Source organism: Salvelinus fontinalis, chromosome 11, assembly GCF_029448725.1.
Source record: "Salvelinus fontinalis isolate EN_2023a chromosome 11, ASM2944872v1, whole genome shotgun sequence".
Lineage (NCBI taxonomy): Eukaryota > Metazoa > Chordata > Actinopteri > Salmoniformes > Salmonidae > Salvelinus > Salvelinus fontinalis.
Genome location: NC_074675.1, coordinates 47,019,898 through 47,039,272, shown reverse-complemented (window position 1 = coordinate 47,039,272; position 19,375 = coordinate 47,019,898). Strand labels below are relative to the sequence as shown.

The 19,375-nt window shown below is 43.3% G+C and overlaps 1 protein-coding gene across 7 annotated transcripts; it reads left to right on the top strand.

The window, feature by feature from the left end:
• The first annotated feature begins 9,310 nt into the window (after positions 1–9,310).
• LOC129865850 (RNA-binding protein 4.1-like) lies at positions 9,311–18,034 on the top strand. 7 transcript variants are annotated; one of them, XM_055938895.1, is made up of 4 exons: positions 9,311–9,473; positions 10,222–10,657; positions 10,978–11,790; positions 12,043–13,807. In XM_055938895.1, exons 2-3 carry the CDS (start codon positions 10,246–10,248, stop codon positions 11,772–11,774), a joined length of 1,209 nt encoding a protein of 402 aa, XP_055794870.1. In that variant the 5' UTR covers positions 9,311–9,473; positions 10,222–10,245; the 3' UTR covers positions 11,775–11,790; positions 12,043–13,807. The 7 variants fall into 7 exon arrangements, with proteins under 7 accessions (XP_055794870.1, XP_055794866.1, XP_055794869.1 ...); XM_055938894.1 differs by lacking the exons at positions 9,311–9,473; positions 10,222–10,657; positions 10,978–11,790 and adding exons at positions 14,866–15,290; positions 16,150–17,014; positions 17,270–17,358 and having other exon boundaries at positions 12,043–14,105; XM_055938891.1 differs by lacking the exons at positions 10,978–11,790; positions 12,043–13,807 and adding an exon at positions 16,150–17,363 and having other exon boundaries at positions 9,323–9,473.
• Positions 18,035–19,375: the final 1,341 nt, after the last annotated feature.

Below are 19,375 nucleotides of genomic sequence, written 5' to 3'. Positions count from 1 at the left end.
AACTGTACATGTCAACCTAGGCTTACTGCTCAAGTAGGCACATTTGTCCAAATAAGATTCCCTCATTGTAAGCAATTAGCTAGCTCACCTGCAAATGGGTGCTAATTAACACTATGCTAACATCGGTGCGGTAGTTGGTTATATAAAAATATACCACTGCACTGGTATAACATGAGTATTACAAAGTACATTATGCATAATGACAGTCTCACTTACTTCCATGGTTTATGTTTTTATCCATGTAGGTTAGGTTCGATTAAGATTCGCTTTCGTTGACGTTGATACCTTCAACGTGAACCTCAACTTGGGTGACCTTGAAGGAGATGGGAAGGGTTCGGGTTAGACGCGTTTGCCCACATTGAGCCCAGAACTGCACACTCCATCAGGGGCTTCTCCAGAAAATAGATGTTGTGGCAGCTGCGGAGAAGCACTTGGGTGTAGTAGATTTTACTGCAGAATACTTACAAGATGTTTCGAATCATAGTGTCCCGTCCTCCCAGGCTGCCGGCCAGGTGAAGGATCAGATAGGGCCAAAGTGGTGGAATAGTGGTGATGTTTTAATGGGTGTAGGGTTAGAGGAAGCCCAGGGGCCGGCAATGGGAGAAGATGGAGCTAAATGGTTTTTGGCCGACATTCTGATAATTTTCTCATTGATTAAACATTTGATCTCAATACAGTTTTCTGTTTCCAAAACTAGTTGGTAGACTTTCCCATTTGCCAAAGTTTTAAAAAACGCCGTTGTTTAGGAGTGCAAGGGTGAATTGAGTTATTGCACATGCTCACTTCACAGAGTAGGCGTTCCCTAACGGAAATATGCAAATAAATTCTAGAACTCGCCAATAGGCTCTCGCTAGCTCGTGCTTGGCTCTGCCCACCTCCTTGCTTGTTTTGCCCGCTATGAATCATTTGCTCCCATTTCAAATGACAGGCTGTGGCAGCAGAAGGTGCGTGCTTTGCACCTGAAAAATATATCGGATTGGAATGTATCGTGCGTGGATCTGTGAAGCAGGGCGCCTATCAAAGGGGTTGGAGTGGCGCTAGAAGAGAGTGCAAAGGATGTAACTAAAGAAATAGAGTCAGTGGTTGGTGCACACCAACTGACCTGTATGGTGGATGGTGCGAGGAAGCCCAGTGGTTGATGCACACCAACTGACCTGTATGGTGGATGGTGCGAGGAAGCCCAGTGGTTGGTGCACACCAACTGACCTACCTGTATGGTGGATGGAGTGAGGAAGCCCAGTGGTTAGTACACGCCAACTGACCTGTATGGTGGATGGTGCGAGGAAGCCCAGTGGTTAGTACACGCCAACTGATCCGTATGGTGGATGGTGCGAGGAAGCCCAGTGGTTAGTACACGCCAACTGACCTGTATGGTGGATGGAGTGAGGAAGCCCAGTGGTTAGTACACGCCAACTGATCCGTATGGTGGATGGAGTGAGGAAGCCCAGTGGTTAGTACACGCCAACTGATCCGTATGGTGGATGGTGTGAGGAAGCCCAGTGGTTAGTACACGCCAACTGACCTGTATGGTGGATGGAGTGAGGAAGCCCATTATTTTGTTATTTGAAGAGTCTCGCCCTTTGTACGTATATTTGGGTTATGTGTGATATCCTGTAAGAGCCTTCATGCCCAAACCCCTTGCTGTAAAGGCAGTCATTGTTGTTCTCCCCCTTAGACGAGGAGGAGCATGGATAGGACCAAGATGCGGATTGAGGGAAATAAGCCATCTTTTAATGAAAACAGCAAACAAAACACTACAAAACAACAAACGTGACTAACCTTCAACCGTCCATGTGAGGACACAGGAACAAACACCCACAAAACCCCAGTGAAACCCTGGCTGCCTTAGTATGACTCTTAATTAGAGACAAACGATACACACCTGTCTCTAATTGAGAATCATACCAGGCCGAACACAAAAACCAACCTAGAAATACAAAACATAGACTACCCACCCAACACTCACGCCCTGACCAATAAAGACATACAAAACAAGAGAAAACAGGTCAGGAACGTGACACTTGCAGTGTGATAAATGTACTATCGGACATTTGTCAAGTGTATATAGATGGGAGGAGTATCATATGCCAGTTGAGGCAAAATGCTGCAATTGTGGTGGTGAGCATGTACCAGAATTCATGAAGTGCCCTGTTAGGGTGAAGGAGACCGAGGTGACAAGAATAAGGGCTGTCCAGCATGTCTCCTATCCGGAGGGGGTGAGAAGAGTGGAAGAAGGGAGTAAAGTTGAAGAAACCATGGTAGTTGGATTAGAGACAGAAGTAAATGTTACTTGCCAGTAGGACCCTGGCACGTTGCATGTTAAAAAGGTGGACTTAGTATCGTTTATTGCATTGGTTATAAACTGCACAGCGCAAACAAAGAAGAAATCTGAGAAAATAGGCATCGTTGTGAGCAGGGGCGAAAATCTGATATCAACCTTGGAGGGGACAATTACATTAAATTTTCTCAAGAGCAATTCCTGAGGGGGACACCAAAAGTAGTGCTGTAACACATAGCCTACGTTGTAATATGTTAAATGTATATTGAGGAACCATAATTCCTACAACTGGATAATTGATAGGTACAGTAGTTAACTGAAGGGTTTGCCCAACTTGTTCAAATGTTTAAATCATTATAATTCTACTACTAATAATAGTTATAGCAGTGCTCCTTACCAGTCCAGTATGTATGCAGGTATTCGTACTTACAGCCAGCAATATCAAGAAAGGTCAGTAGGTGACAATGGTACTGTACACTGTATGGGTGTAGTTTTCATAAATACAATGAACATGGTGTGATCACATCTAAAAGAATCTCCATTGAGACCCATCACAAAGTTGGTCTCCGTATTGAATTGACCTTTTAATTTGACTTTTTCTGATACATTTATATAGTCATTAAATATGTGCACCTGGCCTGAGTCTACTACAATATCTTTGCAAGAACAAAAAGCTTAAAATAAGTACAGTTCTAAAAGCAAGATAACTACTTCAATGAAAAACCCAAACAAATCAAACAAAATATCCTTCAGTCAGTGTCTCAACTCTTCAAACAGCAGCTATGGACAAGTATGTCGCACAAACTATGCAATTTTAAATAAAATAACATGAAATAAATAATTTGTAAGTGTACTGAAAACTACTAAACAAAAGAACAAATATCAATTACACCAAGGGTTCTCAAACAGGGGTCCATGGACTAATTGCAAGGGGTCCATGAAATAAAAAAGTGTAATGAATGTAGTCAGTACCACAAGGTTTCCAGTAAGTTTACATATAATATAGAGGGGGTGGAGGTCCCTGAGGACCGCTCAAAACCTTGCCTGCCTTGCCTTGCCTCAAAATATGCTGCGGTTCCAGTACCCCAAAAAGGTTGAGAACCACTGCTATACACACTACTGAACAAAAGAACCGAGCATATGTTTGCGGGTTTCCTCAACAACACATCAGTTGCCACTTTCGCAATGCCCTCGCCTGTTGTCTCCGACACACTGTATAGACCAATAAACTCCTCGTGAGGGACAAGGTCATGGTCAACATAACGCAGACAGACACTCTCCTGTTCAGCACCAGAGACATCTTGAGTACCATCAACAATTAATGAAAATTGTACAATCGGAAGAGACCTAATCTCAGCTGCAATGCCTCGAATGACTATTGGCCATGATGTTCAGAATTTCATTCTGTGCTTTGGGGCCTGTGTACATTGTGGTACGCTCTGTTAACCACTTCAGTAAAATCCTCTTCTGCCCAAAGTTTCAAAATCTGGTATAAATTCCCACTGTCATCCGTGTGGCCTCTAAAGGCTTGTCCCTGTCTTACTACATGCCGCACCGAACTAACAATTTTCATCAAGCAATGCCTTGCGTCATCCTGCTGTTTACCCCACGCGCTGGATAACTGGACACTGTTTGGATTTAGCTGGTGTGCTGTTACAATTACAAAGTGGCGGTGGGTTTGGCAGTTTTGATGTGCTGTGAATTTTTCAATGGCTTTTCTCCAGTTCCTAAATCCTGCACTAATGAAGGCAGCATCTGCTCTTTGGCCAAAAGATGGCTGGCTTGAAAACCCTTGGCTACAGTGAAAACACAACACCCCTTTTATTGATTGATAATAATGTAGCCAGGGGAAATCGCGAAACCATCTCTCTTGAAACGTCAACACTCTGTTGGCAGGAGTTTGCGGTTCTATAAATTGTGGGTGTGGCTGATATGGTTTTGTGCCATCACTGTGGTAACTGGACAATGCTGTGCCACTGTCCCCTATACTGGTGCTGCTGGCAACAAGGGTGACACTTGGTCCTGCCGTGGCTGTGACACTGTCCTCTGAAGTCTCTCTCCCTGGCTCTTTCCCTTTCACCACCCTAACTGACTCACAGTCTGTCCCCAAGAAAATAAATAAGGTGTTTGCCGTACTCCTAACTACCGGTACCCAAAACTACACAATTAATCACAACAGCAATACCATTGCCGTAAACAAATCTTAGTTTAGTCACCAGTTTAAGTTGAGAGTGGGGGTATCCAGGGCATTTTCCAATTATGTCCTTATTTTACAAGTCAAAAAAATTGAGAACCTTTCATAATGTTGCCAAACAAAGACTCAACAAACTTACCTGAGACTCCCTGTCTCTGCCAATCTGTCCCTGCATATCTGTCCCCAGCTCTGCTGTCTGTGTCCCATCTGTTGCCTGCTCTGCCTAATGACATCATTGTGAAACATTTCCATTAGCATTTCACTTCTTTCTTATGAACATTTTATCAACTAGTCTTTGAGATATTAGGCTACTAGAGTTCTTACTATGCGTTTTGGTGTACTGACAAATACTCTGATGTCCGTCTTCTTACTTTTTTCTGCCATTTTTCTACCTGGCTGGCTGGCCTAGCTGCACACACACACATTTACACAACACATGCTGCAACCTTTTGTAATTTTAACATAGTTTGTTTCATATTGGCTGGCTTCCAACAATAGCTGAATTTGTAAAGCTAGCGAGCACCAATTCCGTTTCTGTGTGTTTGCTATAATCTTTGCTACCTGGTTAAATAAAGGTGAAATAAAATAAAATAAAAAAAGTTCACTAGTGACAATTTATCTTTTGCAACGAGACCATTATATATATTTAAGACAATGGTAGAAGAGAGTGTAGTTCTGTTCTGTTCAATTTGGACTTCAGTTTGTCGCTAACCTTATCACAGGGACGTCGAAGCACTACAGCTGCATGCTGATCTTGGAATAAACTGACGATAGCAAAGATTCCATCTTTGACGACGCCACATAAATGGAATAGGTACTAACTAGCTTGATAGTTAATGTTTGCTTTAGTTTGCACGCTAGCTCTGCAAATTCAGCTAGTGTGTGAACCCTGCCAACATAAAATAAATGAATAACATTGCTATGGACCTGCTATGGATTGACTGGATTACCTCACGTCAGTTACGTACATGTCCCTTTCGGACAGTAGATACGAACCCTTTATTACCTCGCCAGCTAAAGAACTGGCAGTGGATCAAACCATCGTGAGGCAAAGGGAGGGGGAGGTCGCAATCTTTTGAAACTTAAAAACGCGCTATTAAGTGTCTATTATCAGCACAAGTGCTTTCATTGCGTATTATTAATATTATTGAAATTACATAGTTATGTTTACAGTGATATATTGGGGGGGACAAATCATATTTTTCCCAAGATGGGGGGGTCGTGTCCCCCCCGTCCCCCCTGGGATTTCCGCCTATGGTTGTGAGTGCGGCTGAACGTTTTTGGGTGCATTACAAGGAATCCTGTCGATTAATGTTCGGTCAACACAGACACATTAGCCTGTGTAGCGATGTGATTTAGATTATCACTGAAGGAGTGGGGTGGGGATTTGGGAGATTTATTTTATTTTTGTATTGTATATTATGTTTTTAACTCTCCCCTTTCCCGCAATGAATATACAGTATATACACACAAATGTATGTGGACACCCCTTCAAATTTGTGTATTCGGCTATTTCAGCCACACCGGTTGCTGACAGGTGCATAAAATCGAACACACAGCCATGCAATCTCCATAGACAAACATTGGCTGTAGAATGGCATTACTGAAGAGCTCAGTGACTTTCATTGTGGCACCGTCATAGGATGCCACCTTTACAACAAGTCAGTTCGCCAATTTTCTGCCCTGGTAGAGCTGCCCCGGTCAACTGTAAGTGATGTTACTGTGAAGTTGAAATGTCTAGGAGCAACAACGGCTCTGCCACGAAGTGGTAGGCCACACAAGCTCACAGAATGGGACCACTGAGTGCTGAATGCGTAGTGCGTTGTAATCGTCTGTCCTCGGTTGCAACACTCACTACCAAGTCCCAAACAGCCTCTGGAAGCAACGTCAGCACAAGAACTTTGTCGGGAGCTTCATGAAATGGGTTTCCATGGTCGATCAGCCTCACACAAGCCTAAGATCACCATGCACAATGTCAAGCGTCGGCTGGAGTTGTGTAAAGCTTGCCGCCATTGGACTCTGAAGCAGTTTAAACGCGTTCTCTGGAGTGATGAATCATGCTTTACCATCTGGCAGTCCGATGGACAGATATGGGTTTGGCAGATGCCAAAAGAACGCTACCTGCCCAATGCATAGTGCCAACTGTAAAGTTTGGTGGAGGAGGAATAATGGCCTGGGGTTGTTTTCATGGTTCGGGCTAGGCCCCTTAGTTCCAGTGAAGGGAAATCTTAACGCTACATTCTAGACAATTCTTTGCTTTGTGGCAACTTTGTGGCAACTTTGTGGCAACAGTTTGGGGAAGGCCCTTTCCTGTTTTAGCATGACAATGCCACCATGCACAAAGCAATGTCCATACAGAAATGGTTTGTTGAGATCGATGTGGAAGAACATGACTGGCCTGCATAGAACCCTGACCTCAACCCCATCGAACACCTTTGGGGTGAACTGGAATGCCGACTGCGAGCCAGGCATAATAGCACAACATCAGTGCCCGACCTCACTAATGCTCTTGTGGCTGAATGGAAGCAAGTCCCCGCAGCAATGTTCCAAAATCTAGTGGAAAGCCTTCCCAGAAGAGTGGTGGCTGTTGAAGCAGCAAAGGGGGGACCAACTCCATATTAAAGCCCATGAGATATTCGACGAGCAGGTGTCCACATACTTTTGGTCATGTAGTGTGTGTATATACATTTGAAGTTGGAAGTTTACAGACACCTTAGCCAAATACATTTAAACTCAGTTTTTCACAATTCCTGACATTTAATCCTCGTAAAAATTCCCTGTTTTAGGTCAGTTAGGATCACCACTTTATTTTAAGAATGTGAAATGTCAGAATAATTGTCAAGGTTGCTCCCGCTCTTCCCCCCTGGCGCTCGAGGGCGCCAGGCTTCCCTGCATCACGCACTCCTGCCATCATCAATTACGCACACCTGCCTTCCCTCGTCACGCGCATCAGCAATATCGGATTCACCTGGACTCACTCATCACCTGTTTATTACTTTCCCTATATTTGTCAGTTCCCTTGCTGATCCATTAATTGTTCTTGTCTTTGTTACCCTTGTGTTGACGCTGTTCTTGTCTCGTTCCATGTCCGTTCCTTATTAAATGTTTGACTCCCCGTACCTGCTTCGCCTCTCCAGCGTCAACTATGCGACAATAATAGTTGAGAATGATTTATTTCTGCTTTTATTTCTATCATTACATTCTCAGTGGGTCAGAAGTTTACATACATTTAATTAGTATTTGGTAGCATTGCCTTTAAATTGTTTAACCTGGGTCAAACGTTTTGGGTAGCCTTCCACAAGCTTCCCACAATGTTTTTCTATTTTGTGAAGTGCACCAGTCCCTCATGCAGCAAAGCATCCCCACAACATGATGCTGCCACCCCCGTGCTTCACGGTTGGGATGGTGTTCTTTGGCTTGCAAGCCTCCCCCTTTAACTTTCAAACATAACAATGGTCATTATGGCCAAACAGTTCTATTTTTGTTTCATCAGACCAGAGGACATTTCTCCAAAAAGTACGATCTTTGTCCCCATGTGCAGTTGCAAACCGTTGTCTGGGTTTTTTAATGGCGGTTTAGGAGCAGTGGCTTCTTCCTTGCTCGTTTTACTGTGGATATAGATACTTTTGTACCTGTTTCCTCCAGCATCTTTACAAGGTCCTTTGCTGTTGTTCTGGGATTGATTTGCTCTTTTCGCACCAAAGTACATTCATCTCTAGGAGACAGAACGCATCTCCTTCCTGAGCGGTATGACGGCTGTGTGGTCCCATGGTGTTTATACTTGCCTATTATTGTTTGTACAAATGACTTCAGGCGTTTGGAAAATGCTCCCAAGGATGAACCAGACTTGTGGAGGTCTATAATTCTTTTGTCTGAGGTCTTGGCTGATTTCTTTTTGATTTTCCCATGATGTCAAGCAAAAAGGCACTGAGTTTGAAGGTATGGCCTTGAAATATATTCACAGGTACACATCCAAATGACTCAAATTTAGTCAATTAGCTTATCAGAAGCTTCTAAAGCCATGACATCATTTTCTGGAGTTTTCTAGCTGTTTAAAGGCACAGTCAACTTAGTGTATGTGAACTTCTGACCCACTGGAATTGTGATATAGTGAATTATAAGTGAAATAATCTGTCTGTAAACAATTGTTGGAAAAATTACTTGTGTCATGCATAATGTACATATCCTAACCGACTTGCCAAAACTATAGTTTGTTAACAAGAAATTTATGGGGTGGTTTAAAAACGAGTTTTAATGACTCCAACCTAAGTGTATGTAAACTTTCGACCTCAACTGTATTTTAGTGTACGGGACTTGACGTCAGAAGAGTTACAGGGTGTTAAGTGGTCATGTCCCATCCTTTCAGGTTGTTGGCATGAGGTAGGACTAAATAGATTTACATTGTGGAGTAGGGGAGTTTTTTTTATTTTGTGAGTGTAGCGTTAGATGGTAGGGTATTTGTTTTGTTTTTTCAAGGGAAGTATAGTAAAGTTGTACTCCAATCTAGTAGATGGCGGTAATGCAACATGTATTGGAGGCCAACCGAAGTTAAACATCAAAGAAGAAGAAGCTTACTAGAGGCACAAAAAGACACCATTACTATTTCCAATGATAGTTTGCGCGTTCTAGCATACATCTAAACCATGCACTTTAACAAAAAACTTTGGCAAAGGGTAAAGTCTACAAAACAGTCCACAGATATCGTTTTGGCAACAAAAAATGTATTGTGATCAAATGTTTCATCAATGAGAACATTTGCAGAATTTCGGTAAAAATCCATCTCGTCTCATCTTCTCACTACCAAATTTAGTAGTGGTTGTGAGTGGAAAAGCCAAGCGGATGCTTCACATTTACACATCCGGTAAAATATCTGTCTCATTGTTCTGTCTGTGGTGCTACGGTATGTTTGCGGACCGCCGTAATTCCACAGAAGAAGAAGGTGAAAAATCATCACGACGCCATTTCAGAAGTCATTCATTGGCGGCTGAATTCATAGTTCAGGTGAGGGACATTTCAGTTATTGGTTAATTTTATTTAACAAGTTGTTGGAGTTTGGAGTAAGGTATTCTGTACGATATTATCATGGTGTGTTTTTTAGACCAAAAGTAGGAACTAGTTAGGTACGCTAGCACTATACCGCGCAAACGTTTCTTCCTAAAACTACTGTAGTATCGGCGGTAGCATACTAGCTAACGCAAATGGCTACCAAACTAACTTAGCTGGCTAGGTTATCAACACCATATGAATTTCAGTTGGAGGTTTCAGACTATCGCCCAATGTTAGGCCGTTTTCTATCACATGATTTAGCTAAATAAGATATTTTTTTTAATTATAATTAACACAGTTAGCTCAGAGCATAGCAAGCTAGCCAAAGTTAGCTGGCTAAAGTGAGGTAAATTAAACTTTAGATGCAACCTCTGAAGCTAGCTGCTAGATTAATATTTATATATAATCTTGATAGCTAGCCATGAATGATGAAATGGCAAGTCATCAATGCTAAACAACTGTTTGCTAGTTGGCCTGGTCAGCTAGCTGCGGAAGTAACGTTAGCTAACTAGCTAATGTTACGTCAGAACTTGCTGACATATTATTCTCTTGACGTATTAAAGAACGCTTATAATAATATCATACTACTTTTGAAAGTTGGCTGTCTTGTAAAGCTAAGTCTACACGTGGTTCTTTAATTAAATCTAAAAATATTTCATATATACTTGGTAAACAAAAACAAACTGCTTGTCTCTCCTTCCAGGAATAACAACATTCTGATTTGAAGATGGTGAAAATCTTCATAGGCAATCTCGCCTCCGGAACCACGCAGGAGGAGCTACGCACTCTCTTCTCTGAGTATGGAAAGATATCTGAGTGTGATATTGTCAAGAACTTTGGCTTTGTGCACATGAAGGACAAAGCTGAAGCGGAGGAGGCCATCAAGAACCTCCACCACTATGAGCTAAACGGGGCTCAGATGAACGTGGAGATGAGCCGCGGCAGACCAAAGTCAACCACCAAGCTGCATGTCAGTAACATCCCAGAGGGTTGCACCAATGAGGAGCTGAAGACCAAGTTTGAGGCTTATGGCCCTGTGGTTGAGGCTGACATAGTGAAGGACTACGCCTTTGTCCACATGGAGTCTGTGGATGATGCCATGGAGGCCATCAGTGGGCTGGACAACACAGCCTTCCAAGGTGAACCCGCAGGCAGAAGAGAGCAGATAGTCTGTGCTCTCCGTAGTTACAGAATACACTTCCTTTTTAGATGGCATAAAGGTCGTAACGTGATGCCGCTATAGCATTTTGGTTTAATTCTGAGGTCAATTAATAAGTAACGGCAATAAGGTTGGGTCTTTTCCGTGGTTCTTTTATTCGGTTTCAACGTAACAGTGCAGGTGAACCAATTGATGCTAATATATAAGTATTTGCAATAAGAAAATAACTTTAGTCGTTAAGAAGCAGTGGAGCGTGTCAGAAGCCAACGGTCTCATGCGTCTCTTCTCTCTCCTCAAAAGGCAAGCTGATGAGCGTACAACTGTCCACCAGTCGCCTGCGCACGGTCCCGGGAATGGGAGCTCAAACCGGCTGCTATGTCTGTGGGAAACAGGGTCACTGGTCGAAAGACTGCCCTAACGGCGGTCAGAATGGCGGTAGCTACAGTGACCGCGATGACCGACCCGGGGGTGGCCCAATGAGGGGCAGGGGCTTCCCACGGGGTTTCAGCAGGGGTAGCGGCGGATACCCTAGTGGCTACGGGATGCCCCCCAGAGCTGCGGCATCCGACTACATGGGCGGGCTAGGGTATAGCAGAGCGTCCAGTTACCTGGGGGGGCCTCCCCCTCTGAGCCGTAGGCCTAGCTATGGCTCTGCTCGGGAGTACAGCGCAGATGCCAGGGATCGGTACAGCGGCAGGCTTCCGAGCTCCTATCCTGAAAGGGCATCGGCCTACGAGCGAGACCACTACAGCAGCAGTGTTGACTATTACGAGAAGTACAGAGCACGGCCATACGGCTCAAGCTATTTTGAAGAGCGCCGCCTCGGCTATATCCCACCTCCCCCTCCCCCCTCTTCCTCCCTCTCAAGGCTCTCCTCTAGTATCGACCCGTACGAGCGCCGCCCGCTACCACCACCCTCGGCGGCCGCCTCGTACTACTTGCGAGACCGCAGCCCGATCAGACGAGTGGCCGTCGCCTCTGACAGCTATGGTTACGAGCGCTCGCGGCTGTCCCCGGTGTCGTCCTCCAGAAGCTCTTCGTACGCCGTCCCGCGGGCCAGGGACCCCTACACCGATCGGGCACGCTATGCTTACTGAGCCACACACTGCCAAGGTGAGCCAATCAACTAGGAATACTAACCCATTCCTGTGGGTGAGTGTGTTCTGGAATGGTGCGTTCCATTTATTGTAAAACAGGTACTTGATGATGTTACAGTGGGGACTGGGATACTGTAGACTCGTGTTCATCTTTATATTTCTTCAATGAAGAACAAGAACTAAGATCTCCCCCCCCCCCCACACAGTGCTTTTTAAACCGTGAGACACCATCCCATTTCTCAAAGCGAATGCTCTGCTCTTTTTCTAGGTGTGTATGAAATGCCGGACTTTTCCTTTGCTACCATTCCTCCTCCCAGCTGCATGGTTCCATCGAGCTGTGCCGCAAACAAACCTTTCGCGACTCGGAATGTGGTGACGCGGACGGAAATTGGCGTGTGCATCTTCCTGGCACCGGTGCCGGCAGACGAATAATCCTCTCAACTAACCAATCAGTCCACACCACTCCACATTCTTCCTTTATTTTAGTTGTCAGTTACAACGCCTGTTGCTATCGAAAACCACCCGTGTGGCATTTCTACAGTTTGATGTTAATACTAGCTTAATTATACCGGCTTTCAAATCGCTTTGTTAGTTTGTGTGGGTCATGTTTTTTGGGGGGGATTTTCAATGTGTTTTTTCCTCTCCCCCTTGTGATTTAAAATCGTCAAAGCAAATTGGCCTCTGAATTTGCCACATTTTTTATTTGTCGGATTGAGGTGACCGTAGTTTAGAGAAATATTTATCCTTTTTGAGAAATATCTTTTCATTTAATTGGTTTCTTCAACTATTCATTTAAAACTTCATGCCGTGTATAGCGCAGTAGTCATTTCACATTTTTTCCCCCTATTTAAATGTTTTCCCCCTGGGAAAGCAATGTAAGAATAGGCGGGTATGAATATTCCCCAGAACAATCTGTGAAATTCATCCACTGGATTTTATAACTTTCATTTTGTTAAAGGAGGATGTTCTACTTAGTGTAGAGGAGATCCTGTTGTCATACTGCTTTTGCTATCTTGAGTTAATATCATTGAGATAGAGGACTCATCTTTGCATCTGTGCCATTATAGAATTTGTGGCCGCATGGGTAGCATTGAGACATCCATTTTGAGGTAGTCAATTATCTACACAATTGGCTGTTCCCTCCTGATGACCTGGTTGGACACGACTCCAACGGGGTCACCAGGAGGGATTAACCAATGAAGTTGGAAGTCCCACCCAGTTGTCTATATTAAAATGGTGGAAGCCCTCTATGGTGCTGCCCATGCCAGTACAGCTTTTGGCCACTAGAGGCCTCAATCATTCTTTGGTTAATATCTGCTGTCACAACATTGTCATTATCCCAAGACAACATTCCAGCTTTAGAATTATTTTGGGTGTATTTGCAGGGCTAAAAACAGTGTGCGTTTCCTAACCAAAATAAGCAATCGGTTGGTACTCATTGGAAAAGTGCATGTTTAATACACTTCCAAGAGTAACTATTTTTGCATGATTAGGATGGTCCAGTCTGAAATTCAAATTTAAGAGGCTTGTTTCAACTCAATCTAAATATTGTTTCTAACAAACCAAGCTTTAATAATCCAAAATTGTCCTCTATTAATGTAATATTTATTTCTAGACCCAAACATGTTGAATACAGTAAATAACATGAGCATAACTGGCATTGCTATCAAATCAAACTTTGTCACATGCGCCGAATACAACAAATGTAGACCTTACGGTGAAATGCTTACTTACATGACATTACCATTGAGATATAATGGGCTCTAGTCTGATCACTTTCTTGGGGTGCCTTAGTCTGCGTTTTGATGGGCAGCCCTATTCTGATATACAAAAAGAGCTGACGTGAAAAGAGCTGTGATTGGTCAAAGACAAATTTGTGGGGAAATTATCAGAATTGGGCGGCCTGTCTGAACAGAGCATCTGTCTGCTCAGTTCTTATGGCAATTGTTGTAGTTGGTATATTTCCTACAGTCAAAGCGTGTACGTTTTATGCATTTTATTTTTTAATAAACCAAAATGTATTTTGGTGAGAATCATATTTGTATTTATCCTCTCGAGACATCCGGACTTTTTCCACATCTATACTTGATAATGCATTGACAGTACTTTTCAGATGATACTTACTATAAAACCTGATGATAGGTACTAAATCAAGAAGAAAAAAACAATTGTCCATTCGGCCAATCAACAGGTCTGATTTTGAAACCCGATCTGGTTCTGCCTTGTGAGAGGCTGGATAGAGATTGTGCGGTAGGTAGCAAACGCTGGCAGAGGAGCCATTTCTGCCCTTCGGAAACTAGTGCCATCAACCCAGTGAGTCCACCGCGAAAGGTACGAAGGAATATAGAACATATAATCTAGGTAGTTATCCATTCATTTTAATGTCATGTTAGGTATTGCCGTTGCAACCAGCACAAATATGAAATACAACTATGTAAAATCATATGACCATCATGCAACGCGTTTCGGATCTATTGTTAGCGTAGCATGCTCGTTGTGCATGCACAGACAGACGACACACTTGCTAGCGTTGCCACAAAAGGCAATTACTAGCTTGTCTGCAATAGTGTCGCTAGCTCTCATGCACGTTCCAAACGAGTACACGTGCAGAGATGCTGGTCGCTGAAAATGTTATTGTTAGTTCGCGAGCCTGAATGAATGAGCAATGTACAGCTTGTTCAGTTCCTAAACATAACCTCTGTTGCAAAAACAGCATTGTGATTGGTTATTAACTGGTCCTCCTACTTATGACCCAATGCATTCACTTACACTGTATAGTGCATTTTTATTTAACTAGGCATGTCTGTTAACAGCATTCGTATTTACATTGACGGCCTACCTAAGGCAAAACACCTCATGCGGGGCTGGGATAATATATATAAGAACAAAACACATGCGACGAGACTCGACAACAATGCATAAAGAGAGTCCTAAGACACTAGCTTATTGATCAAACATTTGATATTTTAATAGGTTACTCAATATACATTTAGGTTCATAAGACTCCCTAAGCCAATAGTTTTTTTTGTTTTGTTGTTTTAATCAAATGATTTCCTTTGTCTAATCCTCTTCCATTGTTCATATACTGAAGTGGGAGCATCACCATGGTGAAAATCTTCATTGGGAACTTGTCTCCAGACACCATGGCAGAGGAGCTGCGCTCCCTCTTCTCCCAGTATGGAAAGGTCTCTGAGTGTGACATCGTCAAGAACTTTGGCTTTGTGCACATGAAGGACAAAGCTGAAGCGGAGGAGGCCATCAAGAACCTCCATCACTATGAGCTCAACGGGGAGCAGATGAACGTGGAGATGAGCCGCGGCAGACCCAAAGACACCACCAAGCTGCACGTGGGCAATATCAACAGCAGCTGCACCAACCAAGAGATGCGGGCAAAGTTTGAGGAGTACGGCCCCGTGGTGGAGTGTGACATAGTGAAGGACTACGCCTTTGTCCACTTGGAGCGTGTGGAAGATGCCATGGAGGCCATCAGTGGGCTGGACAACACAGCCTTCCAAGGTGAACTCATACAGGGCTTGGTTGGTCAGTTGCCAGTGTGGTGTAGGTATGCCCCTGGTAATTAGAATGAGTTCTATTCACTAACAAAACTGATGGGTAAGTCATGGATAAATGTAAGTGGTGAAAGAGCGCTTGACTGTCCCTTACTATCTCAAAATACATCCAACACGTTGTACACATTTCCCCCAACTTCAGGCAAGAATTTGGACTCTAGATTTGCCTGCCTTGTTGAAATAAAGGTAAAATAACGAACACAGACTGAGACCAAGGTCTCTTTTACAGCTGGGCCCTGCATATACATGTTTACACAAAGCTTTTTAATTATTGTACCTAAACAAGACAAACAAAACGATCACAGATAATACAAAAAATATATAAAAAATACACCAATAGATTTCATTTATACAAGTTATTCTACTAACAGCACAAAAACTTGCATTACCCGAAACAGTTACAAGCAGTACAAAAATAAAAATGCTCCAATAAATATTTAAAATGAGTAAGGAGGACAAGAGTCTCAAGTTTAAGTTTAGTCTGCAGGCTTTTCCATAGACAAGGAGCGTAACAGGAAAAGGCAGCCATACCCAACTCTATTAAAATCGCATGGGCCTCAAGTGTAATCCATGCTTGAGACCTGGTTTTAGGAATTCTAATAGTGATGATAAATAAGAAGGTAGCTTATTCATATGCATATAACGTGGAACAGTTGTCGGAGTTCACTTTCAGAGGAGTTCCAAGATGAATGTTATGAGGGTGGTGTTCTAATTCATGCCTGGCTTTTATCTGATTCCGTAGAGCATGTGCATAGATGGGACAGTTTGTTGTATCGTGGTAAACTCTTGCGTTTTTCTTTTTTAAGGCAAACTGATGAGCGTGAAGCTTTCAACTAGCCGCCTGCGTACTACGCCGGGCATGGGAGAGAGGACAGGTTGTTATCGGTGCGGGCAGGCAGGCCACTGGTCCAAAGAGTGCCCGCTCGACACTTCGGACAACTACAGAGAGGGTGCCGAGCCAAGCTCTGACGGATTCAATGGCGGTGCCCCTAGGTTCGGCGGTGGCTGCGGTTATCACCGGGGCTTGAGTGTCGGCGATCCAGGTTACAGTGGCAGTGATCCAGTTTACGGTGGAAGCTATTCTCCCGCGCACGGCTTTGGCGGTGCGCCCGGGTACGGCAGGGCTGCAGGCTATGAAAGCACATTGGGTTACGGGCTTCCGCTGGGTTACGGAATGAGCGCCGCCGAACATAGCATGGCCCGGGTGTATGCCAGCGAGGCAGCGTACGGAGGCAGCAGCTGGAGCCACGGCGTGGTCCCAGCCTACCCTGTGCGGCGGTCATCGGACGAGGACCGGGATCCGTATGGTGCCGTGGACTTCTACGAGAAGTACCGGGCTCGCCCGTATGGAGCCAGTTATTTCGAAGAGCGCCGGTCTGTTCCTTTGCCCAGCCCACCGTACCCTTTCTCCTCGGCCATAATGAGGGAGCGCCTGCCTCCCTCTAGCTCCGACCTATACGAGCGCCGTCCTCTCCCTTCTCCACCAGCACCCCTCTCCTCATACTACTCCCGCGACCGGAGCCCATTCCGGCGAATACCTACCGAGGCGTACGAGCGCGCGCGCCTCTCCCCGGTGCCCTCTCTCCCCAGAAGCTCGGCTTACGACATCCCGCGGGACCCCTACGCCGAGCGGGCGCGATATGCTTACTAACCTTTCTCCCTCCTGTCCAGGTGAGACCTGATTTAGCTTTCACAGGTTAGCGTGATTAAGTTCCCAGGGAACTGGTATTAATGTAAACATTGGGTGTTTTGATAGTTTATTTCCTAGGTAACGTCCTAGGTAAAGGTCAGGTTTTCTGTCTTGACGTTGATTGATAAGTCTGATGCCCATCAAGCTTGTTGATCAAATAGAAGAGAATGCGTGCCGTAGAACTTAAATGCATCTTATGGGTGACCATGTTACTATTTGGTATGCTCTCTTTTCAGGTATCGCGACAGTCTCGTGCTCGGTTGACCATCTTTGTTTCGACTCACGATGCATTTCAGCTTTGGCTGCAATCGCGGGACTGTGAAAGTGCAGACATTTAGCTTCCCTGTTCGGTATCTGTCTCGTGTGTCAACTGATCGCTTAGTAACGTTTTTATTTCCCCACTAAAAGCAGAATGTACATAGATTATTTTTTATTTTTTTTAACAAAAAGCAACCAAGTACACATTGTTTTGATTTGAATGAGTCCTGCAGTTATAAGAGAAGTAGCACCAGTTGAATCATCCAATGCAGTTGACTTTAGGTAGCAGTTGTATGCATTATTGTGATGAATGCAATCATTTGCTAATTATGTTATAATTCATTTTAAAACCATCGAAATACATAGGTATTGTGAATGAATGTGTAAATAATACACATCGAATTCTACTTTTCACCTAGGGTAGGGGCCTCAATGGGCAAATGACCAATTCCTGCTTATTGGCTGAATTGCACCTGTATCAAAGAAAATGTTTCACTTCAAATGTACAGTATTATTCAAATTGTGTGTGAATGAAATATTACACTTTGAATAGATTCTTAGTTTTAGAACATTTCCTAACTGTTGTGGAGGCTTATACATCACCATGGGCCGGCCCCATGAACCCATTCAATCTTGACAAAATCAGTATTTTAAAGTGGATTTGGCACCATTTTTACTGAATGATGATATGAGAAAAATTTCTGTCCATCTGTTTCTCAATAAAGTCACTGTCTGAAAAGTGATTTGTCTTTTGATTTGTGATTTCTTACCATGTTTTGTTCACCACCCCATTCTTCTTTTGGACAGTAGTAGGTGAGCTTGGAAGGTAGTTGTTTTCCCCCTAGAATGTCAGCAGCAGAATGAACACAACTGCTCACATTTTAGTTTATTGCTCCTCAGTTACTCATGCATGATATTGGTAACATTGTCCTGTACACTAGTTAGCACACCTTTATATGTGGTTAATTCGGCAATAAGGCACGAGAAGGTGTGGTATGTGGCCTTATACCTACGGATAAGGGCTATTTTTACACACAACGCAACGCGAAGGGCCTGGATATAGCACTTAGACGTGGTATATTGCCCATATGCCACTAACCTCAGAGGTGCCTTATTGCTATTATAAACTTGGTACCAACATAATTAGAGCAGTAAAAAGAAATGTTTTGTCATAGCCGTGGTATATGGTCTGATATACCACGGCTATCATTCAATCAGCATTAAGTGCTCGAACCACCCAGTTTATAATCCACAAATTGGTTTCTGAAAAGGTTCCTTCGGTGTTTGTGCCTCATGGTTAAATCGTGTTATTACATACCATTTTGTTAAGTATACATATGGGTTTGATGATTTGAAATGCTGGCTGTGTAAATAATTATAATACATATAAAATCAAGAAAAGACTACGCACCAACTTGAATTTGGTTTTGCAATATATTGATTTAGTATTTGCAGTACAGAGTGGTGATCATTTTAATCCTACTTTTTTTTTTTTGTAAATGTGAAGTTTGTTTCCCCCAAAGCCTTTTTTCATTAGAATGTATCTATCCAAAGTGACAAGTGAACTGCATGAACCCTTGGAAAAAGGTTAGTCCAGTGGTTACTAAACTGTGGGTCATGGCAGGGGTCCATGTGGGTCGTGGGATCACCTTTTAGTTTTTTTACATTTTCAGGATAGAATAACGCGTTCAGTGTCAACTTAAATTAATTATATTAAATAGGAAGTAGGTAGAACAGATAATGGACCTATACATTGCCTTCGGAAAGTATTTAGACCCTTTGACTTTTTCCACATTTTGTTACGTTACTGCCTTATTCTAAAATTGATTAAATAAAAAAAATCCCTCAGCAATCTACACACAATGCCACATTATGACAAAGCAATTCTTGCAAATGTATTAAAAACATACCTTATTGACATAAGTATTAAGACCCTTTGCTATGAGACTAGAAATTGAGCTCATGTGCATCCTGTTTCCATTGATCATCCTTGAGATGTTTCTCCAACTTTATTGGAGTCCACCAGTGGTAAATTCAATTGATTGGAAATGATTTGAAAGGCACAAACTCAGCAAAAAAAGAAA

Bases quoted from the DNA above. Each gene is read 5' to 3' on its own strand.
- LOC129865850 (XM_055938891.1), top strand. From the start codon at position 10,246: ATGGTGAAAATCTTCATAGGCAATCTCGCCTCCGGAACCACGCAGGAG. The intron at 10,658-16,149 runs GTGAACCCGCAG...TTCTTTTTTAAG, and splicing joins GGACAACACAGCCTTCCAAG to GCAAACTGATGAGCGTGAAG.